General features: G+C 32.2%; 3 protein-coding genes across 3 annotated transcripts; 2 read left to right on the top strand and 1 right to left on the bottom strand.

The window, feature by feature from the left end:
• The first annotated feature begins 461 nt into the window (after nucleotides 1-461).
• fl(2)d (Pre-mRNA-splicing regulator female-lethal(2)D) lies at nucleotides 462-5857 on the top strand. The gene is made up of 5 exons (XM_089705503.1): nucleotides 462-624; nucleotides 745-972; nucleotides 3803-3927; nucleotides 4241-4568; nucleotides 4940-5857. The coding sequence occupies exons 2-5, from the start codon at nucleotides 780-782 to the stop codon at nucleotides 5194-5196; spliced, it is 903 nt and encodes a 300-aa protein (XP_089561629.1). The 5' UTR covers nucleotides 462-624; nucleotides 745-779; the 3' UTR covers nucleotides 5197-5857.
• Nucleotides 5858-9547: 3690 nt separating this feature from the next.
• LOC149480965 (uncharacterized) lies at nucleotides 9548-24460 on the bottom strand. The gene is made up of 5 exons (XM_089705501.1): nucleotides 23929-24460; nucleotides 12592-13150; nucleotides 11863-12378; nucleotides 11496-11710; nucleotides 9548-11144 (listed from the first exon to the last, which is right to left on the bottom strand). The coding sequence occupies exons 1-5, from the start codon at nucleotides 24289-24291 to the stop codon at nucleotides 10932-10934; spliced, it is 1866 nt and encodes a 621-aa protein (XP_089561627.1). The 5' UTR covers nucleotides 24292-24460; the 3' UTR covers nucleotides 9548-10931.
• Nucleotides 13826-23911, top strand: LOC149480966 (carboxypeptidase B-like). The gene is made up of 9 exons (XM_089705502.1): nucleotides 13826-13980; nucleotides 18952-19236; nucleotides 19328-19519; nucleotides 20222-20355; nucleotides 20454-20614; nucleotides 21299-21430; nucleotides 21743-21839; nucleotides 22563-22709; nucleotides 23576-23911. The coding sequence occupies exons 1-9, from the start codon at nucleotides 13863-13865 to the stop codon at nucleotides 23813-23815; spliced, it is 1506 nt and encodes a 501-aa protein (XP_089561628.1). The 5' UTR covers nucleotides 13826-13862; the 3' UTR covers nucleotides 23816-23911.
• Nucleotides 24461-25073: the final 613 nt, after the last annotated feature.

Here is a 25073-nt window from a genome sequence, read left to right as displayed (position 1 = left end):
ATTAATTTAAATATTAATAATATTTAACTTTCCATTACACTCGTGTGAAACATGAAAATAACCTTTATTTAAAATATAAACATAATTAGATACATATATACAAGAAATGTAGAATTTATGCTAATAAAGTAGCAATTTTATCGTTTAAAATCGAACATAGACCCTGATGACTCAGCCATTATTGAAGTGTGTAAATAAAAGAAAATAACACAACACTTTTGTACAACAACTATCTCGTGGTGCTGGAAACTAACATTACAATATACCTATATCACATTATCAAAAAAGTTTTAATTAATTAGATTTCGATATCTAACAGTATAGTTATCTAAACAAAATACAAAGTAAGTCATTTGCCTTAAAATACTATATTAATTGGTATTTTAACAGCCCACAGTAATAATAAATAAAGAAATCAGAAATATACTCAATTAATGGTATTTATAAATTAGTAGCTGGCAGCCCCGTAGGCCGTAGTGTGTATTTAAAATGGCGGCGTCGAAGTAGAAGTTTCGTTCATAGTTTTTAATTTCTACTCATATTTATTCGCGAGAGTTTAAAGTGTTAAAGTTTTACAAATAAATATATTTATGTTATATCAGATTATTATTCCTTATACAACCTGTAAGTATTTAACGACTGCTATTGTACCTGTTTATCTACGTCATTGTTGCAGGAATCTGATAACGGCGCCGAACTAGTACAACCTGTGTTCTAGAATTAACTGTGCCTATTTACTTGCAGTCCAGAGTGCCTCTTAACGAATTAGTGAGAGTGCAATGTCAGAGGAGTCAGACAGACATGGGGAGTCCGCCAGTGACGGCGTCGCAGGAGGCGGCGTCACTAACGTGGCGCGCGTGTTGTTGACCCCTCACCAAGTCGACACCGCGTCCGCGGACTCGCTTCGTACCGCATGGAGAAACCAGGACTTGTATATTGATCATCTCGAATCCTTGAACAAACAGTTGGAAGGTATTTACGAAACGATTACAGCGGCTTGGTAGTGTCACGATCGGCCTCCCCGACCCGCGAGTTGACGTGAAGTTTCATTAGTTCTATATCGACAATGCTTTAACTAAAATATGATAGTGCTATGACAAAATTAATTGTGTTCTTACAATGTTAGTTGTATAATATGTGGTAACGGGTGTATTTAGGTGGTTAATGAGATAACAAGAGGACGGTGAAATCCTGTGTAAGAGTTGCAAGTGGAGTGTTCTGTGGAAGTGTAAACACCATGTGGGAAGGTGCGATAGCCAGTGAAAAGTCAAGTTTTGTTCCATCTGTGTATAGTGCAGTAAAAAAATGTTACAAAGTTTTTAAAGAAGACAGCATGCAGTCTTCAAGTTTTTGCCAACATGAAAAAGTAAATATCATTTTCTTTTACAATGTAGTTGTAAGCTTTCTGGCCACTATTATGTTGGTGGTTTTAAGTTAAGTTTATTGACAGTTTTTAAAAAGACGGCAATAATTATGTATTCATTGATCTACATAATATATATGTATTTTATGGTCAAAATTGTCTATTGTATGTATGATACAGTATTTATAATATGATAGCGCTATACAACAGATTTTATAACATATTTAATTCTAGCTATGCTTTGATTTCCTTTAAATTCTAGAAATAATGAATAACAAAATATCTATAAAGATTTCATATGTAAGTCACCAAAATAATTATGGGTATAGATTCTGTTGCCTAAAAGAATATGTATCAAACAAAATACATTAGACAGAATAAAAGGTTTATTTGTGAGAATGTTTTCCATGCATTTTATTCATATTTTGTTTGATATCTGAAGCTTTTTTACAATTAGCTAATTAAGTGGCCTTATATTATTAATGTAACAAAATGCAGAGAAAACAAATTAAATACAAAAAATATTTCTTTACTATTGCAAATAACATTTGGTATGAGAATAAAAATCTTCAACTGAATTTTTACTTAATATGAGGTCAAAAGAAATTAGAAATTATAATTGTTATTGATACATCTTTATTGTACTATACTTTATGATACAAAACTACTAATAAATTACTTGATTGTGAGAATTTCTCAACCAATAGAATGGACTATTGTTGGACGAACGGATTGCCAGGTTACAGAAAAAACCAAAAAAAGTAGATTTACTGTTTATTTTTAATGCTTGATGTATGTTAATAAACAAACATAATATACCTGCTTTATATACTATCCAGTTATCTTTTCATAAAGTGAATATCTACAGTAATCTCTAATTTTGCCCAGGGTAAATGACATGTACGCAAACAGCTTAGTCCCTTTTAACAACAGGGTGAACAAACACAAACCTTTGATTAAGCTCTCATTTCAAAATAATAATAAAAAATAAAAAAATGAACCAATGAATATAGTTACATACCTCATTGGTGAAGTATTTCATTTTGTAAGTTTCTGGAAACTGGAAATTGAAAAATATAAATGGATATATGTAATTATTATGTTTCATTGTTTACATACATCAAACAGTTTCCAATTATTATAGATAGCAATATTACTTGATTATCATATTAACATATTTTTATGACTATTTGCTATCAGTCAACGCACTCAGTCCCAATTAAGTTTGGTATAACCTTATTCTATTACTATAATAAATGGTCCTCTGATGAAAAAAATTACTGGACCCATTTAGATGAAACATTACAATCATATTATGTTATACATCAGAAAATCACATGACTAGGTATAGAAATACTTGAGTTGTGTCTGCAGCTAACACCGCAGGGCACGGTTAGTGAGAGTAGTACTTAGTAGATAATAATAGCTGAATATACTTAGTTTTTTGCACTATCAACTATGAAGAAATCATTTTTGTTCCCCCATATTTCAACCAATTAATTATATTAATTTATTAACAAGTGTTGATTTTTGAAAATTAGTCTATTACTACCTACTTTGACTCTGGGTCTTCAATTATTATAATTCTAGACTTTAATCAAATTAATCAGATATGCCCATACAAACATACATACTTGTATTTATTAAGCAAAAAACTGTCAATTTATGTTCCCTGAATAATTTTGTTATACTTATCTACTTATCAGTGTTTGATGCAAATTAGTTTTATTTTTAGAACAACATTAATTGTAAAATGGTCTATTGGCAAAACAATTATAATTTATACATCAGGAGTTTCATACTTGTATTTTATATTATCAAGTGAAAACAAGACTGCTTTGTATATGTCTCAAAGTATGATTTTTTCATATTGTTTTGGTAAAAATGTTAAATTTTTTATATAATGTATAACTTTTTGCTTGTCTATAAAACTAAGCTCACAAATGTTATAATGCTATTTATTTATGAAGTTCTTTGAATTATCTTACTGCTGTACTCTTAAAGGATTAAAATTTATATTTTCACATTCAAAGTTAACTAATGTTACATTAGAATTCAGAAACATTATATGTCTCTCAATGATAAATTTGTAATGGAATATTATATAGCTCTAAGAATTATTAAATGCAATGGAGTTTAGCAGTAGGAGAGATTGTATAATGTAATTGAATATTCATTATCATTCATGTTTATTTATAACAAAAATGTTAATAAATATTCTTATAAAGTAAAGTAAATAATATGTTGTAAAACTTAGTATTGTATGATTGTAATGATTTAGTTAAGGTGTTGTCGATTGCAACATTGTATTTTATGAGGCATAATATCTGACCTCAATTACTTATGTATAGTTGATATCTAGATTAAAAGACACCTGGCTTCAAATAAGTATAAATTGAGTTAACTATAGTATTCTAAACTTAGCTCTACCAATTTCAGGCAGCTTGGAAAAGGCAAAAAGTATAGAAGATAGAATAAATAAGCAATATGCAGAATCACAACATCGCGAGAAGGTTCTTGTGAGGAGGCTTGCTGCTAAGGAACAAGAAATACAAGATTATGTAGTATGTTGTTTTTGTCACTATTATTTTATTATGCTTCAATATTTATTCATATTTCGGGTCCAAAAAAGTTAGCACCATATTTACCAATAACTAGCAACTAGTCATAGTCTATTTTTCGACGAGTGTTCATTATTCTTATTTTTATGAGATGTATGTATGAAGTCTCGATTTTGGTGGGAATATCAAATTACGTCGGCAATTTGAATTAGTTAATAATTTTGTACAATCTTGAATTATGTATTACATCTCAGTTGTCTTAATGAATTAAATTTGATGACATCCATTAATGTTTCTATGTCTATATTACTTTCAGAGTCAAATAACAGAATTGAAATCATCACACGCCAGCCTAAATGGGCGACCTTCATTATTAGACCCTGCGGTCAACATGCTTATTTTAAGGTTAAAACAAGAACTTACATCTACTAAGGCGCGACTTGAGGAGACACAAAACGAACTGTCAGCGTGGAAATTCACACCAGATTCAAATACAGGGAAAAAGTTGATGGCGAAATGTCGACTCTTGCATCAAGAGAATGAAGATCTGGGACGCATGACTTCCAGTGGTCGGATAGCTAAGTTAGAAGGTGACCTAGCTTTACAGAAAAGTTTTAGTGAAGAAGTTAAGAAATCACAATCAGGTATAGTGCTTTTGGGACTCTTTCTAACAACAAAAAGTTATATTATGACCATTATCACCTATAGCCAGTAAGTCAGCAACATTTACCATATAAAATAAATAATAATCATACATCAGTTCTAACAACCAATTAAAAAAACCTTCAAGATTGAAGGTCTACACTCACTACACAAAGCAAACTCATAATGTATTACATAAAACAAATATAAAATGTTTAGTTGCATTTATAATTCTATTGTAGTATTATGTAAAATTTTAAAGTCTTTGTTCTCAATTTCATTTAACATAAAAATCATAGTTTAAGAAAATATTAGTCTCAGAGGGCTTCGACACACCACCTCTATAATTGAATAATCAATGCCATTTTTACAGAATTGGATGAGTTCCTACAAGAATTAGACGAAGACGTAGAGGGGATGCAAAGTACAGTTCTATTTCTGCAGCAGGAATTGAGGGCGAGCCACGCCACAGTGAACGGGAACACATCAACCCCCGCGGACAAGCGGACGTACTCGGGCAGTGAATGTAGTGACACCCCCCTGGGCAAGCGGCGAAGGGCTTCCGTGCTCTCGTTAGACTATAATGAAGACGAGGAACCCTTAACTGTCACTAACGGTGAAGCGGACTAAAGTGCTCAGTAATGGATTGTGATCTGTGGCCACGACAACGGCTGTCTTAAATTGTACTCAAACAATCTTACAAGTGATCTATTACATCACGTTGAAAGCTTTTATATTAGCTAAGAACGAAGTGTTAAATTTACGTACTTTTATTAGAAGACAAAATTCGATATAATGTGTCATTACTATTGACTAATCGGTGATGATTGTGTCCATGTGGAATGATGAGAAACTCGTTTATTTGCCTTTACATGAAGTGGACCATGTGATCAGATTTAGTGAAATCGTTATGACATTGATTTTTTGATAAATATTCGAACAAACACTCAGATGACAATTTTATAATTTATTTATGTAAAGTGCATTAATTGAATGTGATAATTATATTAGAGGAGCCAATATTATAAGCAATAATAAACTTTTTGTTGCCAATATTTTATTGAATTGATGGCTTTATCTATTATGGACACCCAATGTTTAATGGTGATGAATTTTCCTGTGTTGCAATAATGTCGAAACATTAAGCCTAAGATGATAATTGCCGTGTTTTTATTGAATTTATGTGATTTTCTACATGAAATGATTCTATTTTAAAATTACGATTGAATGTATATATAGAGCTATGTTAATAAACATATTACTGTCATCAGTTATTAAATGTTTTATTGAAAGAAAAAAATGTGTTTTGGCCATAGTGTGTAAGCTTTAGCATAAGTAAACATCTAGTCTTTTAGTGGAACTTCATGCATATGGGTGATTATACAAAAATGGGGTAACTCGATGTCATCAGCCAATTTAAACAAAGTCTTATTATATTTTATTCAAATAACAATCTATTTTAAAACAATGAAGCGTCCTTTATTTGGTCACTCAATTTCACTTCTTTATTTAAAATACAAATGAATAAAAATAATAAATTAATACCTCAAACGTCAGTACTTTGGCATGTCACAACTCCGAAAACCAACAATCAAGTGACTATCGTTTAAACATTATCATCGATTTAAGAAAACTTACTAATTCACTACAATCTTTGATGTACATAGTATTATATACTACAACTTTCATAACGCAATGTTTTCCATTTTATTTAAAAAATAAAATTAAACTTTGTCATCGTTTTCACTAGTCAGTCCGTTGTGTGTTTTTTAAATTCGAAATTCTCGCTAAATATCACCAAGTCGAGGTCAAATCCCTGTCTAAGTATTAATGTTGGTAATGAAGTTACTTGTGCACCGCATATTTTGACGGCCGTCATAACTGTACCAGCGCTAGGGTTGTGTTTGTCCTCTAAAATCTTGCTGCGCCAGTCAACATTTCAGTCCTATGGTGAGTCGTTATTTTATTGTTAATCCGATTTTTATTCTCATTTATAAATGGTTAACTATGATTTGTAAAAATATAGTTTGTTGATATTAGAAATTAGGCAAAAAAACCTAATTTGTGATTATAACCTCATATTAAGTCCCTTTTTATCAATCCGCTGGCATCAGTCCTTTGTCAGATATCGCGCCAGAGGACTGACGCGGCCCCATAGTACTGATGATTCTATCATTTTTGAGAACTTTTATCTTGATTGCTATTGGTATAAGCATTTCTATATTATATTTCAGTTAAAAACATCATGCGCCACGCTAAAAGAAACTGAATTTGACTAAGGAAGAAACATTTAAAAAAGAGTAGCAAAGAAAAGAGCTATTGAAACAAACTACTAATAATTTTATTAAAAAGATCTTATTTTCTTTTAATTATTGATTTTGATGCTTTCAGGGCATAGCTTTTTATATTTATCAGATAAATACGTATACGTATAATACTGTGAAGTAAAATTACCTCAAAATAACATAAAAGTTAATTAATATACTTAATAACATTATAAAAATGTCAAGGGGCTCTTATGAAAACTCAGATGAGACTTTCATTCGAGCCTTTGGTTTTTAATTTTATAATAATTAGTACTTTTAACATAAATATTGGTAGATTTTTAGGGATCCGAACCTCAAAAGGAAAAAACAGAACCCTTATAGGATCACTTTGTTGTCCGTTTGTCTGTTAAGACGTTTTTTTGGAACGCGTGGAGGTATCAATCTGAAATTTATATTGGATACTCAAGATTAAGAACCCTTGGGGCTGTAAAAAAATCAAACTTATAACGCAACGCAATCAAAAGATACCTACATCCGTTAATACTGCAAATTTCCACAAAATTCAATATTCGCAAGGGAATAAAAAAACACACAGGATGCTTGCCGTGTATACAGTCTACTATAGTTTACTTCTACTCGGTAAATAGCAACGTCTTATAACACAGATAAAGGAAAAATTGCTAAAAGTGTAAATTTTAAGTTACAAACATAATAAAAAATAGGTTTGTTAGGAGTCCAACTCGCACTTGGCCGTTTTTTTGTTTCTATTGTTTGTGAATTACTTAAAATATCAAGTAAAACTAATTCAAAGTAGTAAAAGTTAAGTAAGAGAGTAAGAATATTCACGTTGCGTTAAATGTCAGAAGGCTGTTTTGAAAATTGAGACATTGTTTTTCCCAGTATCACATATTATTAATTATCATTTTTAAACATGTTAAGTACGTAAAAGACATGTGCCATTATTAAAACCGAGAGATTTGTAGTAATTTTCATTGAATTTCTTTAAGAATATTACAAGTTATAGTTTTTTATCAGTACCATGTTAGCCTCGTCAGTCCCCTGGAGGCCAAATCCAGAAAATTTAAAATATCTCACAATCTATTTAAAAAAGTGGCTGGCCCGATTTGGAACAATATATTCATTAGATTAGCTATCATATACACCCTAATTTGTAACAATCTGATATAAAAAATATAGTAAACAAAATATCCTCAAAAGTTACCCCATTTTTGTATAATGACCCATATATAACATCTAGTATATAACATCTAGTTGTTCGTTACTAGACCGGCTCAGTTGCCGTAGCCGAGCCGAACGAGAAATATCTAATTCGAAATATCTTTCTATTTGATCAATAACAATTCTAAACAGCTTAAATATCTGGCGCATGCCTGGGCGTTTCTAACAATTTGCCTGCTATCCAGTATAAAGTAAATTTCCATTTCTCCATCTGCATTCAACAAAATATTTCTTGAGGTATATAATACTAGGTTTCCGCCCGCGGCTTCGCCCGCGCAGTCAAAGAAAAACCCGCATAGTTCCGCATTGCGTCATTTTCCCGGGATAAAAAGTAGCCTATGTCCTTTCTCGGGTATCAAAATATCTCCATACCAAATTTCATGAAAATTGGTTCAGTAGTTTAGACTTTAGGCGTGATTGAGTAACAGACAGACAGACAGAGTTACTTTCGCATTTATAATATTAGTATGGACAAGCTGCGCCCTGCGGTTTCACCCGCGTGGTTCCGCTCCTGTTGGTCGATAAATGAGCTATCTAACACCAAAAGAATTTTTCAAATCGGACCAGTAGTTCCTGAGATTAGCGCGTTCAAACAAACAAACTCTTGAGCTTTATAATATTAGTATAGATTTAGCATCGATGATGCATCGTTTGTGATGGTACTAATCAACTACTCAAAAACAATGCAATTGTAACAACAAATGCATAGCGCAATTGAAATACGTTATTTCACATTGGTCAAGGAATAAGAACTTCCAAGTTCCACTCTACACATAGTCAAAATACAAAATCAAATGACCAAATTTACCCCGGCATTTGTCGGAAAATAAAAATAAATTCCGACTTTGTGGACCACCATTTTTGTACGGCACCTGTGTCATACTATTTCAATACTGTTTTTAATCCATTATTCCGCAACGCCGTACAAAAATCATGGAGACAAGGGGAAAAAATCTCTACCTGTACTTTTGAATTCTCATCTGCACTCAGGTGGACAGCTTACAAGTGACGGTATAGTGCTGAATCTTATTATTTTATGCTCATATATCGTTCTAGATAGGTCACCTGGTGGTTCAAATGACCCATAATTTTTTCAACATGGGCCTGTAGTCTATACCATATCGTGATTACCTCTACACCCCAACAGGCAACACCGTCAATTGTGAAGAGCAACCCCCGATCATGGCCGACTCTTTCCATTGTGAAACAGGGTCTTTAAGAAATTCTACCAAATAATCATACTTTTTTCTTTCTCGTCTCTAGGTAGCATTTTTTTTAATTCTGCTAACATCGTCTAGGTATTTGTCTGCATAGGTTCATAAAGAGAGTAGCTAGACACTAACATAGGTAAAAATCATTATAATATCACACTATTATGTGGAGTCTCAAATTTTGTGTAGATGTGATATAATAACGTCATTTAAAATAGGAAGGGATATGTAGTTCTACACAAAATAGAAATAAAACAAAATTAATATATAAAAATCATTTATTACAATCAATATTATGTCTATGAAGGCACCACATTAACACATCGGTGGGGGTTTAATTCACACAATAATTTGACTAGCACGTATAAAAGCCTTGAGAGCAAAAACAGTTGTAAAAAAATAGCTTTGCATATAAATGCATGTGCGTACAAATCACAGATTTCTTACATAGTTTATAAATAATATATTACTCCTAAATACAAATTATGGCAAATTTTCTTAGGACTTATTAAACTATCCCTCCCTTACATTTATAACAAGCAAAATGACATCATCCGCTTTAGTATAAAATATTATAAAGACAAACCCGGAATTATGTCGTGGATATAATATTATTATATGAACAATGTTTAATTCGTACTATTTCTATTTTACCTAGGCTTTTGTACTAATCTACTATATTAAAGCAGGTCGTTTTGTTAACCTGAAATAGTTGATAGATTAGTTAATAATAATCTGTTACCTACGTTGAGTAAACTAATAAATATTTTAGGGAAAAATAAAATACCTACATTCACAAAAATCGAACGCCTTCTTAGTCTAAAACGCAAATATATGGAACAAATTATAATTGAAATTCAATCTAATCGAGAAATATAATTGACCTGCATAAAGAGACGCAAGATTGTTTAGAATTTCTAAATTAGAAACCAAGTACTTAATATATCATTTCTAATAATTATGTTTATTTGGAACAAACAAACAGGTAACCGAGTGCAGGCCACATGCAATTCACACGTGCTACTAAACGCCAAACGGGAAAGTGCATTACCCATGGCATTACCTCGTTTCTATGTCGAACGGTAAGGCGAGCCACAAAGGAACTTATCGCAAAATATATTTCTCATACAACGTACATAATATATAAAACATAGTTTTAACTTAACTTTCTGTAGTCTTTGTCTTTTACTTTTACTAATTTTTAATCTCCTTAAAAACATAGGTTGTTACCAATCACAAACTATTACCTATTTTTCTCGTAAAGGTAAATAACTGCTAGATTACAACCGTTTCAAATTAAATTACAACATTCAATTGCTTATAACATTACCGCAAATTAAATTGAAGATAAGTATTGTTCAATTGAATGTTTTTTAATTGTTTCTATGTATTTTGTTAAGATTATTGGAATCCTATCAAATATATAGGTAGTTATTCAGCAGGAAAGTTAGTTATAACTGTGCTGCTTTAAAAGGGCTCTATATTCTATAACCTCTGTCTTCACTATTTTATTTCTATTCAAAATCGACCGAAAACGGCTTATATAATAAAACAATAATGAATCTATAACCACCATTGACCATAATAGACAACGAATTGCAATTTTTTTTTTAGTGGGGACTAACCCTTACGCACAGATAACAAATTTTTATTTCCTCTTTGGTCCCATATTATCCCCGCCAGCGTGAACGTCATCTCTAATCCCGGCTTGGTACCTCAACAATTTGTCATCAGCCGACCGAACTCGCTCCTGTAATATTTCTACAGTACGATTCAATAGTTTAATTTCTTCTTGTAACGGATAAAGCTGCATGTTCATTTGCATTAGCTCCTTTTCGTGCGCCAGCTGTAGGGTGTGCAGCTGTTGAATATAATGAAAAAGTACTTTAGTTTTTGTTTTAAATACAATAATTTTAGTTAAATAATACTTGTATTTTTTGATAAGGTTAAAAAGTTCGTAAAATCACTTTTACCTACGTCTTTATAAAATATTAGGTATTAAGTATTGGACATGCATATTTTGTAATACTACCTACTGTACATATCCTATTTACATATTATAAACTGTTATGGCTTTCAAAATCGTAAACCACATTTATAGGCTTATCCATATATAACTTAACAATATTTTACAGTCTTAACTTAGATTTCCCCGTGCAGTTCCTCAAATATATATACAGTTAAAAATGGCCCTTTTTTAATATGTACTTACATCTTGAATTCTTTTCTTCTTCAACATGATGAGATCTTCGTTAGTCCTCTTCAAAGATGATAACAAACTGACCCTCTCTTCCATGAGGTCCTCCTTTTGCTTACGAATTTCTGAAAGTTCTGCTTCCATCGCATTATTGGCCCGTAGCATTACATTTTCCGTTGATTTTGCTGGTTTACATCCCGCTCTCTTTTGTGGATTAAAGTTCAAAAGAACTGAAAATAAGAAAGTTTATTGTTAGAAGTTATTATACGACGAATCACACGCAAAAGGCCAAAGAATTTCTATGAAAATTATAATTTATAGTTATGGCTAAGAACGAGCATAAATTCAATAAAATCAAATGTATGGATTGGGAATACTTTACATTCTTTCTCCTTCTGTAAACTTCTCAAGTTTTTCTTCAACTCTTCGGTCTCCCTGTTAATTTTGGCTATAGTTCGTTGTTTGGCTGTTAATTCCGTTTGTAAACCTTTAATAGTGGCTATGAGATAACTGTCTTCCTTCAGTCTGTTAAAAATTAAGGCAGAATTTTGTGTCAGCCTGCTTACAGCAGACGACGCTCTATCTGGCTTTAGGAACGTTTGCGTAGAAACTGTATTTTGATTCTTAGGCACTGTTTGGACGGCTACTTCGTGTAAATTCATTTTATTAATCTTATTCTTCAGATCCTGGTTCACTTTCCGATCCTCCATTAATTTTCTTTCGACGTCGACAATGTGAGTTTCATACTTCTGTTTCATATCAGTAAATTTCTCTTGAAGTGTCATGAGGACACTGTGGAAATGACTTTCTTTGTCTTTTAACTCCTGCTCGAGTCTCACGATACGTTCTTCTAGAAGCTTCTTTTTGTTATCTTCCACAGTAGACGATTTTGACGCAACTAAAAAAATATATTTAAGTTTCAAAGGTTAATAGTAGGCATTTATTATGCTACTTGGATGTTCTCATAATTGTACGCCTTTTGAGCAGTTCATAACTTCATAAGTGCATCTACTTAGAAAAAACTACATTTATGTCAAGGTTTTCTTATAAACTATTTTCAAAAATCAAAGACGATATAATAATTATACATAATAACTATGAATATACAAACCTATTAGAGCAGACACTGAGTCTGGATGTTTCCGCCTTAATATCATCTCCATTTCCTTCACTTGCCGCTGCAAATCTTTTATAACAGTTGCATCTTTTTCGCGTTGAATTGTTAAGTTTTTCCGTTCGTTCCTTTCTTTACTTAATTCTGCAAGAGCGCTTTGTTCGTTTTGTTTACTTGTCTTCAATTCTGATTCCTTATTGTGGTATTCTTTTGCAATTCTATTCACAAATTTCTCACACTCTAACAACTTTATCTCTGCGTTCTGCTTGTCTTCCTCCAACTGGTTGATCTTTTTCTTTAACGCCTTGTTATCGTCAACGAGTTGCACATTCAATAATTCAAGACTTTTCACTCGTTCATTGGTATCCTTGAGTTCTTCCACCAATTGTTCGTGTTTACAATTGTTAAGTTTTTTCGGCGTGCCAGATGTAAATCGAGCCACTTTCGCGGCCTCTTTTTTCTTCGAATCGATAACGCCAGCGGAGAAAGGTCTCGCCTTCGACTTGCAGCGGGTTTCCGTATGCTCTTTCCCATTTTGTTTTGGGACATGATTAACCTTAAATTAGTTAATTCAATTAGAAAATAAGGCGCTTTTCAATATTACTAATAACTTAATATTTCAAGTTGTGTTTGTTTAGCCACAGCTCAAAATCTGGGTCAATTTCAAATAAAACAGATGTTTATTAAAACTTGTTCCTCGGTTTTAAAAATTGTCAAACCGTAGGTCATCGACTTGAGAAATTGGATTTGTTGAATAACTGTAAAACTGAGTGCCTTGGAGAGGTCGATTGAATCTGAGTATTGGAAGAAAAACATGTTTACAGTAAACAGTTTGTCGTTATTAAATAACTGCAATTTGATGGCAATGACCGAGCATGGCGCCTGCGCAGCGAGCTGGTTCCTAAACAAACATACAGTTAAACGTTTACGACCACTAATACGACTTCGTTGGAGTATATATTGACTTCAATGTATTAACCATATAGACATTTAAAATCTATAACAAAATCCATAATCAAAAGGATGCATAGGTAAGGTAAATATCTAAATACAAGATAATGGAATTATGAAAAATATGACATCCATGATTGATGAATATTTAAAGCGAGAACATAAAATAAAATCACAGCGTAAACTCCATATCGCAAAATATTTGCACATGGTAAATCCACGTTAGAAGAAAAATTATAATCATAACAATGACGAGATGCTATACGATTGCACAACGTATAAGAGCTTATAAGGGTGTTGTTGCATATGCGCCTTCCATGGGCCGGCACGAGTGGTCAGTCACCATGGAGTCGTGGTTAAGAGCAGTCGTGCTTCTGGTGGCTATAGCCGCCGTGCTCGGAACACCGCTGGTCAACGATCTTGAACCAGGAAAAGGTAAGTTTTTTATGGCTAATTGTATTAAACGGTTTTAATGCTAGGTTAACCCCATTTCATTCTGGTTTTTATTTAAGAAACATGACGATGTAGGTAAGGGGTTCCTGTATACGATTAATATTTACGACGCTCTTAAGTTGTTTACGAAAAATAAAATTAGTTTTTGAAAAATAAATAGGTATCTATCTAAGGTAACGGCACCAGTGGTGGACAAGCATCCAGTAATGGACAAAATAAATATAAAATTTAAATATTAAGACCAAAATTAACGTTATATAATTTGGCAATACTTAAAATAAAAGTTTGGTTCATAAGCTATCAAAATACGACATTTCATCTTATTCGGCCAAAACGTTTGAAGATGGCAGAACGTTATGTTTAGTTGCTGCGACTCGTTTCGAAGAAATCCGTTTTTACTAAGGAAATCCTTAAGGAAGTGAGGACACAATTTTGGTTATAAGAATTTTTGTATAAATGTTAGCAAAATTTGATATTACTTTTATTTATAGTAGTTAATTGTACGAAATATTACACGATTTAGTATCATGATAGGTTATGTTGTTTAAATAAAATTCTTCAGTGTCCATAACTGGATTTAATTCTATGGATATATCCATTTATGGACATATGTCGAAAATAAACTTTTTTTAAAGGTATTAATTACATGCCCTTTTCTGTATTGTCTTTTCATTCTGATTAGTAATATACCTATCACGACCATTTCAAACAAAGGGTTCCAATATTGTACAACAATTGTCCATGACTGGATTTGCTTTGGTTCCTATAATGGACATTGACATTTTTTGTTAAAATTACACTAATGGGTCCAACAACATAATATCTATCTACCCATGAAGAATATATTTTAGAACAATGGGTCATTATGTGCTGTGCGACTCGTTCTCGGCTTCATTCTGTATTACTGCGTAGAGAAGTCGCATACTTATGCGTATTGTAACGCATCTATCATAGAGAGTTCTCTGATGAACTGTTTGGATCGCTGTCTGCTGCTAAATTCCACCACCATATAGCACACACGCTTAAATTTCATCCACACCATCTTGACAACAGTTTAAAAAAAGCTTTTTGCCTCGTGCTACAATTTGGAATCCATATCGATGGACCGATCAGATTAAGGCTGTTGGCGGATTCAGATTGGCGATTCACTTCACGAGTGTAGCGGAATGCCAGGAAACAGAGAGATATGGCGGAATATCGTGAAGCGGGTAACATAACCCAAACCTCATGTTGACCACGTTCCCTCTGACGAGAGTGATATGACGAAGAAGAAGAAGTCCCAAAATGGATGGAATGGCAGTACTTTTTTGCACGCCTCATAAGCGAAGCGTTGAGGTGGGTACTACTGTCACTTCGCGCAAAACATCTGATTTTTCAAACTTAAAATGTCTTTATGTATCATACATTGCACTTGTAAGATAATACATACACACACATATTAAGAAAAAAAACTATTTTTAACATTCATGATATTTTTGATGTCATTTTTGTTATTTAAACTAGTTAAAAAACAGTTTAAAAAAGTTCTGTCTTGGACGTCCGTGTGTCTGTATGTGCGGATCCTTTTTCTTGTTAACACGATAGCGACCGAAATACTTTACTAATCGAGTCTTTTTTTAAAGTGAAACTTTTATTACATCGTCTCAAACTTTTTGGTCTGTGTAGCGCATGTCGCGTGTATCGCGGCTGCCGAGTAGGTATACCTACTCGGCAGCCGACCGATACGCGACATGCGCTACACAAAGAAGTGTTCGGAACCGTTCGAACAGTTTCACTTTTACCGTGGTTTCATAAAACCACACAACATTTTTTTTTCTCTTACGCTTGAGTATGCTCAGGAATAGAACCCTTTCATTTTTCAGGGTCTGATTCGATGTGGTTTAATTGTTATTAAATAAACAAAAATAATAATTAATAAATATTTATTAAAAAAAAATTATGAGGCGTGCACTTTTGGATTTTCCAAATTATTTAGTTATATTTTTCATCCCTGACTTATTGAGAAAAAAAAACCCATATTGGTGTTTCTTAACGGACATAACTCGTATTTAACGATGCATTTGTCCTATTTTTGCCTAGAAAATGGAAATTAAGACTGTTTTATTTAATATTAATATTATAACTATGCAAAATAATTAATAAGTACTATTTTTTATAAATACATCCCCGATTTATTATATTCCAATCATCATTTTCAAGATTCTATTGATAACAGCTATAAGTCTTCTCCAAGTGTAAATAACTGGAGAAAAAACATTTGGTACAGTCCATAAATGGGTGTTCATAACTGGATGTTGTCCAAAACTGGGTGTCCATCATTAGATTTTCACTGTCCATCACTGGTGCAAAAAAGTGGTTTTTTAATTTATAAATAACTTCATTATTTATGCATTGTAATCTTTTTTCTAACATTGGTTACGTTAAACTAAAATTGAACTAAAGGTATAACTTAACAATATCCAATAAAGTTAAAAAACCTCCGAGAAATTTGCAAAAAACTTCAATTTTTTCCTTAATCTGTACAAGACTGGTGCCGTTACGTTACCTAGGTAATAGAATAATTGATGATGAGTATCTTCTTTTGATATTTTAGCATAATTATTATTACATCACGATCATAATAATTAACACCTGTATAGATGATGTATATAATAGCACATTTTTAAATAAGTACCTGGACTTAGATACTTAGGTACATTTTTATACAATGCAAAAGCGAAATTTGTATTATTTTTCGAAATAAATAAATGATTTGATTTGATTTGATCAACTTTACATAAACCACAGAAGACACCTAAACGTAGAGCTTAAAGAAAATTTTGAGTAGATTTTCACCGGACAAGTAGATTCTTCTCCAAGCTTATCTTTGTTTTAAACCTTATGTTTGTACTATATTTGCATGTAATTATAGATATATGTATTTTGAAATATTGGAAACGAGGGAAAAAATCTAAAAAAGCCTTTAATTTTCCACAAACTTAAGCATATTTTCGTATCGACAGTTCCGTGGACATCTAAACATTACCGGAACTTGGGTCAATTATTCTGAACATATATTTTCCTTGATAGAATCGTGACCAAAATCTAATATGTAAAGTTACGGAAATTCAATAGAATTGTTTATTTATATTTCTATTCTGTGCCAGTAATGTCGCAAAACAAAGCTTCATCATTTTGTCAGAAACAATATTTTGTTTGTACAGAAACAATATTTTAATATAACTTAGGTACCCCGTACCTATGTATTTTAAGAAAATTATCACATGTATGTCTAGCCATTGAAACTGTAAATTATTCATTTGATACAATATAATAATATTTTCTAATCTAACAATAATATACGAGCAACTTAACATTCGTATCAATACAAATTGTACAACAGTAAATCAAATTAAAACGCGACATCTACATAATAAATTATAACCAATATTAAAATTATTTCTCCGGTCTGGCAATAAATCATTTTAAATAAATAATAAATATAAATTAATTGTCCTGCCTAAAAAGCAGTCCAATTTCTAGGAAAATTTAAGTCTTCAAGAAAATTGTATAACTACTCATAGATTATAACATTCATAGATTAGGTACATATACAGTTCCAAAATAAACAGTAAACTCGTCACGGGTTAAATCTATGTTTTAAATAGCATCGCAAATTGTGTCAACTCTACAACCGTTAGAATTTAGATACTGGTCAAGATCAAGCTTAGCGTAAATGAAAACCGAACCTCGTCCAGAGAAAGCCATTAAACATGTCGATGAAACGAGATCCGCATACTAATTAACATTTCTATTATGGATTCATTAAATGTTCTTATAGCCCGCCGTAAAGTTGAACAATACTGGTATCCTTTGCAATAAATCAATCGACTACTTTCTTGTTTCGTTATTCATAAAATCAAAAGTGAAACTATTTAACACGACGCAAGGTCAAAATAATTTGGAAAATCCAAAAGTGCACGCCTTATAATTTTTTTTTAATAAATATTTATTAATTATTACTTTTGTTTATTTAATAACAATTAAACCACATCGAATCAGACCCTGAAAAATGAAAGGGTTCTATTCCTGAGCATACTCAAGCGTAAGAGAAAAAAAAAGACTCGATTAGTAAAGTATTTCGGTCGCTATCGTGTTAACAAGAAAAAGGATCCGCACATACAGACACACGGACGTCCAAGACAGAACTTTTTTAAACTGTTTTTTAACTAGTTTAAATAACAAAAATGACATCAAAAATATCATGAACGTTAAAAATAGTGTTTTTTCTTAATATGTGTGTGTATGTATTATCTTACAAGTGCAATGTATGATACATAAAGACATTTTAAGTTTGAAAAATCAGATGTTTTGCGCGAAGTGACAGTAGTACCCACCTCAACGCTTCGCTTATGAGGCGTGCAATAATGAATATATTATGAGTTAAAAGAAAACTAATAACCCAGAAATTAAGATAGGTATCTTAATTTCTGGGTTATTAGTGGGGGACCAGTTCTCGGTCAGTTTATGGTATGCAAATTGTTTTAAATACCGTGTATAAATATTGTAGCATTTCAACCTCAATTAATATAAACAATGTAACAAAGATAATATCTGAAATTACCATGCTAACATAGGAGCCAACACAAGCATCGTCCTTTCATTGAAACAAAGGATTTGATTGTACTCGTCATAGGTATTATAGCAGAGATGAATTAGCATTTAGGAATCATACTATTGTTGGAATATGAAAAATTGGGATATAAGTACATAAATAATAAATTGGCAGTGTTCATTTATCATTATATTCATATAATACGAACATGCATTCATCTTATGCATCTTTAAATTATTTTTTTATTCACATCAAAAGAGTTGCTCTTCACAAATCTGATGTAAATTTTATTTTGTTGAACATTTACGTTAATAATATATATGTATAATTATTGAGTACATTTTCATCATGATTTTTAGAATGGCCCGATCTTTATTCTGTTAAACAACCAAGTGAACCCGAGGAACCTGCTTATGTTGAACGTATAGATGGCGAAACTACTGATGACCCGGTAAACGCTATTGCTGAAGAATTGCCACCAAAAAATGTTGATGAGATTAAAGAAGAAGTCCCACAAATCATAGCAAGAGCTGCGGAAGATGAAAAAGACGACAAAGTGGACTATTCTGGAGCTCAAGTATGGCAAGTTTCAACAGAAAAGAGCGGTGTGCGCCTCATACTCGGAAGACTACGAAGGAGGAATTGTAAGTATCTACATTAATACAAAGCTTGCTTGCTTTGCTTGAAATTAAAAAATTACTCAGTGATTAATGTTTCATTTTTAATTTCATCCAGTGATTGCAACATGGTCTGGAAACCACTCGTACGTTGACGTTCTCGTCAAATCAAACGCAGTAGAAAACGTGACAAAATTGTTCCAGAGGGAAAACATTGATTTCAATATAATCATTGATGACCTGCAAAAGCGGATAAACGAAGAGAATCCTCCACTTGACCAAAATGAAATCGAACTTCAAGATAGAAGAGGTAAACATTTGTCTTTTCCCTTATAAATTTTGATATTTTATACCTGGTTAACTCTTGTCTATAATCCTATTCTTTTTCTCAAGAGCTTAAAATATGGAATTATTATTCGTAAACAACATTCCAGGGGTTGATGTGGTTTTGTTACAGCAAGAGCTTACAGTTTTTGGCGTGATAGGTCATACCACCGTCGAGTAGGTTATATAGGTGCCTACATGGGATATAATTCCCTCAACATTCCCATGGAGTATTGGCCGAATGCGAACTGGGGTTCGTCGTTGAATTCAAAAGCACTGCAAACATTTGCACCTTCAAGTGTCTAATTTGTCGTTTCTAATATGTGGTGTGTTGTATGTTATTAATATTTAGAAATTTTGCATGGAAAGTAACTATAAACTAAAGTTACTTTAATCGTGAATAACCAGTCGTGGTTGCTAGCTACGTAGAGGGAAAGTTGGCAGATTGAAGGGCCGTTACCTACTTGTTAGAAATCTCTAAAAGGATATTTTCTTGGTTTATTGTGTTAAATTATAACTCTTAAGCCGATGAAAAGAAAATAACGTTGGCTATTAGGAAATAGGAATATGTTTTTTTTAATTAACTCATATTTAAAATAGGTACATAACTTTGTGATCGGTTTACTGAGAGATATTAAAAAGGAAAGTTATATTCTTTCGATATCATTTAATCAAAACACATTAACAGGTCACCGCATGACGTGGAAGCAATACCATAGAATTGAAGACATTCACGGCTTTTTGGATTATTTAGCAAAGACGTATCCTGCTATCGTCAGTGTAAAATCTATTGGGAAATCTTACGAAGGCAGAGAGCTCAAGGTACCCATAGTTCCTTTTTTTTATTCCAGGATAATATAGCTGGTTCATGATCAATGTTATGGGAAAGATAAACATAATAATGATCTAATTTCTTCCAGATTCTACGCATATCCAATGGTCAAAGAACAAATAAAGCAGTCTTCATAGATGGTGGTATACATGCTAGAGAATGGATTAGTCCAGCTACAGTGACGTATCTAATAAACCAAATTGCAGAAAACTTCGATGAAGAATCTGATGAAATTAGGAATATCGATTGGTAAGTTTAATTGGCATTACTATTAAAGTATCGTTAAAAAGCGGGCTAGAGAATTCTTAAGTCTTTTCCTATGGTACATACATATAAGTCCTTTAGAGGTAGGTCCTTTAAGAAAACGTACGACTAAGATACATTTTCATTTCTATTTCTAAACTTGTGATAGGTTGAATTAAAATTGTGAGAAGTAATATTAACAACGATTGTTATTTTCAAAAGTATACAATCTCTCGGTCTTTTAATGTAAAACCCCACAGAGAGTACAACGAGGAAAATCAACCCATTATTATAACATATCGATTTTTTAGATTAAAAGCTTTCTGCTTTATGGATAGGACATAATATAAATACTGACCAAATAACTATGAATAATTAACGATACAAAATCTGTGGCAGTGGTAGATTCTTTCGAGGCAAATAACATTATTAATAATGGTAAATAACATAGAAGGAACGAATCTAAAGCCACTTACTATAAATTATAGTAAAGCAGGTCGCTTAAAGGGGGTAAACGACATAGAAATAACTAGTCGGACACATAATTATAGTCGCTCGCTTTTATTAACTAGTATATAATATGAGAAATAATATACATTCTGTCAGATGTATAGCATAATATTATCTTAGTATCCAATAATATCTAGCGAAAAAGGAGTTACAGATTTTTATACGGGACTTTCTCTGCAGGTACTTCTTACCAGTGGTGAACCCAGATGGCTACGAATACACACATAAAGCTGATCGTCTGTGGCGAAAGAATAGGAAACCAACGATTGGCACCAGACAATGTATCGGTACTGATCTCAACAGGAATTTCGGGTAAGCATTCTCTTTGAGCTCGTCGTGTTAGCCTTGCTTTGCCAGTACAGAACGTAAATTCTCATGGGCTCTGGAGGAAAAGTACTTTTAATACATACTCTTTATCATTATTTGTATCAATTGGAAGAATGAAATTGCCTAGGTTTTCTTTTTTGCCAGTTCGATGTCGCAATGTTTGAACGGAATAGTTGATTTCAGCAAAATTTGTTATCTTCATTATTTAAAGTACTTTTCGTCCAGGACCTATAGAAAATTTACGCCCTGAATATGTTCAAGACTGAAGACATACACATTCTTATTTATGGTGTCCAGATATCGATGGGGAGGCAAGGGTTCTTCGTCAAATCCATGCAGCGATATATTCCGTGGTACCCGTATGTTCTCCGAACCAGAATCAAGGGCCGTTGCAGTAAGTGCCATATATTTATTGTCTACTTAGATCGTACATGAAGTGTAAACTTTCAGTAAACCAAACTAAGCCTGTTTGTTTGTATCCAATGACGTGATAAAGGGATAGATAGGTTGTATTTCATACACCAAAAACATGCACGAATCGGGCAATTACCTGACTATCGTATTTATTTTGGAGCGTGTACAACATAACTATAATTTTAAAAAGATTTTTGGTTGTATCAGAATAAATATCCTACATAACAGAATGATAAAAATTTATTCCATAAGTTGATATTTATTACGGTAAAAATATAACTTGATTTAGAGGAGGTACATAATATTAGTTTAGATATGCTAATAATATTTGAATTAGTTGGAACTTTAATAAATATCTCAAGTATAGTCTCTTTAAAGAAGTGGGTCCTCAAGAATACCTAATCATAATAAATAATAAATATTAAATATAAGTGTGTGATCCAGCAATAATTAAGAACACTTGAGAACTATCTACTGACTCTTGTTAGATAAAATTGATAAGAAAGATAGAGTTTTATCAGTAATTATCTAAACTAATTTGAAAGCCCTTCACCATAAAATCATTATAATACATGGTGCGAAAGAAAAATGCAAACATAAATTCTAAATGTATCATGGACTTAATAATTATTTATCATCACAATCCTTACAAATACAGGCTGGTACTTAATATACAAATAATGAAACTAAATGACATTTACAGGACTTTATCACCAACTCTGCAGCTAATTTCTCCGCATACCTGACCTACCACAGCTATGGGCAGTATCTCCTCTACCCATGGGGCTATGACAATGCAGTCCCTCCAGATCACAAGGACTTAGATTTAGTGGGAAAGGAAATTGCTGCTGTAAGTACATGATACTATCCTCACAATAAAAGGAAACAACTGCCTACTACTAGACAGCACCACAAATTTGTTTTATGGAATTATGGAATTAAATAATTAAAGATAATTATTTAATTCCATAATTCCACCATAAGGATAACCATAAGAATATAACATTTGTTGTCTACAACAGGATCAAGAAGTTGTGTGTGTGTTGAACTAATTTAACACATCAAATACTGGTAGCAAATAAATTAACCATATATTTTGTTGTGAATTTAACACCAACCCTGGCTTCACACCAGTTGTTAAAAGAAGTACTTAGTAATTTCATGCAAATCCACTGGAACTCTTCATGGATTGCAGTTTGAATAAAAAATGAGTAATAATTGGACAGAATTGCACGCCTCATAAGCGAAGCGTTGAGGTGGGTACTACTGTTACTTCGCGCAAAACATCTGATTTTTCAAACTTAAAATGTCTTTATATATCATACATTGCACTTGTAAGATAATACATACACACACATATTAAGAAAAAACACTATTTTTAACATTCATGATATTTTTGATGTCATTTTTGTTATATTTTAAACTAGTTAAAAAAGAGTTTAAAAAAGTTCTGTCTTGGACGTCCGTGTGTCTGTATGTGCGGAGGATTTTCTTGTTAACACGATAGCGACCGAAATACTTTACTAATCGAGTCTTTTTTTTCTCTTACGCTTGAGTATGCTCAGGAATAGAACCCTTTCATTTTTCAGGGTCTGATTCGATGTGGTTTAATTGTTATTAAATAAACAAAAATAATTATTAATAAATAATTATTAAAAAAAAATTATGAGGCGTGCACTTTTGGATTTTCCATTTTAAAATTATTTTAATTTACAGGCCATACAGCAAGCAGGTGGAACAAAATACACAGTGGGATCATCAAGTGGAGTCCTATATCCTGCAGCTGGGGGCTCCGACGACTGGGCAAAAGGACAGGGCATCAAGTACTCCTTCACCATTGAACTTAGCGATACTGGCAGATATGGCTTCATTCTACCAACATCCTTCATTGAACCAGTGGCTAAAGAATCAATGGCTGGAGTGAGAGTTCTTGCAAAGTACTTGCATAAGACATAATTTAATATTTTAGCATTTATTTAAACTAAGGTTGTGATTTATATTATATTTTTAAGTAAAATTATTTCTAAAATAAAATAAATTATTCTATGCTAATGTGTTGTTTTTCTTACCTTTCCATTTGAGCTCTTGTCGTTTTCTTTATGTGGTTCAACACTAGGTTTAGTTACTTTGATATCAGGAATACTGGAATCACCAGAATATGAAATAACATTGTTTACAGCAACTGGACTACTTTTAAGTAAATTTTCTGTTTCATTAGCTATATCTTCAGCCCTTTTTAATATCATTTCTACATCTTCATCATCTCCCATCTCTGTTTCTTTATTGTGAGAAAGCTTTTTAATCTCATTAAATATCATTTTTATTTCCTCATCGCTATCTTTAAACGCCTCACAAGTTTTTTCTAAGAGTAAAAATTCTTTATTGCTATTTTCAAATGACTTCACTTCTTTAGAGCTAGATATTGAAGACATGATTAATTTAATTATAAATTAGAAGACACCATGAATTAAATTATTTAATAATGCTCTTATAAGAGTTGTGATCTCAGACAATATATTTATATTCTGTTGCTAGGCAACCGGGAAAATTTGAAAACTGAAATATCGAAAACGAGAAACAAACAAAATTGCACCAATTTTCAGTTCTAATGTCAATTAATGTCAATTCAGATTTCAGTGACCACAGATTAAGTAATAAGTATTATTTACTACCATGTTACTACCAATACTCCAGTCAGTCTAGACATTCAATTCACAATAATTCCAAAAGTTTTCAAACTTCGGTCAAGTGAATGGTACATTGGGACGACAATAAATCCCATTTTGCAACCTTGTCCGCAGTCCGGAACTGCAATTAAATTATTTTTTGCTGTATGGTCCTGAAAAAAATTCCAAAAGTTCTGCAAACTTGGGGAAGTTTTCGATATAATATTTCATATCACGTATTAAATTTGCAACCAATCTCAGTGTACGGAACATCTTTTAATATTGAATATTAATGTTTTTTTTTTTTTTATTAAACTGAATGAGGTTGCAAATTTGTAAATGCACCAGAATAGATGTTTTCGAAGTTTGCAACCAAGTTCCAAAACTTTTGTAATTATTCCGAGACCACCTTACTCGAAAAAATGACCACGAATTAAAAATAATTATAAATAAACATGTTCCGGTCAACGAAAAAGGTTGCAAATTTATACAACCGTTCGGTATATATTTCCGATAACTGTGTTAAGTTTGCAGAACTTTTGGATTTT

This window comes from Colias philodice, chromosome 17 (genome assembly GCF_061535455.1).
Source record: "Colias philodice isolate Cphi_HAF_F1 chromosome 17, ilColPhil1 Martin Lab GWU primary, whole genome shotgun sequence".
NCBI classification, from domain to species: domain Eukaryota; kingdom Metazoa; phylum Arthropoda; class Insecta; order Lepidoptera; family Pieridae; genus Colias; species Colias philodice.
This window is presented reverse-complemented; position numbering and strand designations above follow the sequence as displayed.

What these genes read in the sequence shown, in the direction of transcription:
- LOC149480966 (XM_089705502.1), top strand. Translation starts at nt 13,863, where the DNA reads ATGGGCCGGCACGAGTGGTCAGTCACCATGGAGTCGTGGTTAAGAGCA. An exon ending in CGAACTTCAAGATAGAAGAG is followed by an intron (nt 19,520 to 20,221) that starts GTAAACATTTGT and finishes ACACATTAACAG; the next exon opens with GTCACCGCATGACGTGGAAG. An exon ending in GAAATTAGGAATATCGATTG is followed by an intron (nt 20,615 to 21,298) that starts GTAAGTTTAATT and finishes CTTTCTCTGCAG; the next exon opens with GTACTTCTTACCAGTGGTGA.
- LOC149480965 (XM_089705501.1), bottom strand. Translation starts at nt 24,291, where the DNA reads ATGTCTTCAATATCTAGCTCTAAAGAAGTGAAGTCATTTGAAAATAGC. An exon ending in CTCAGTGTCTGCTCTAATAG is followed by an intron (nt 12,379 to 12,591) that starts GTTTGTATATTC and finishes ATATTTTTTTAG; the next exon opens with TTGCGTCAAAATCGTCTACT. An exon ending in TTTACAGAAGGAGAAAGAAT is followed by an intron (nt 11,711 to 11,862) that starts GTAAAGTATTCC and finishes TCTTATTTTCAG; the next exon opens with TTCTTTTGAACTTTAATCCA.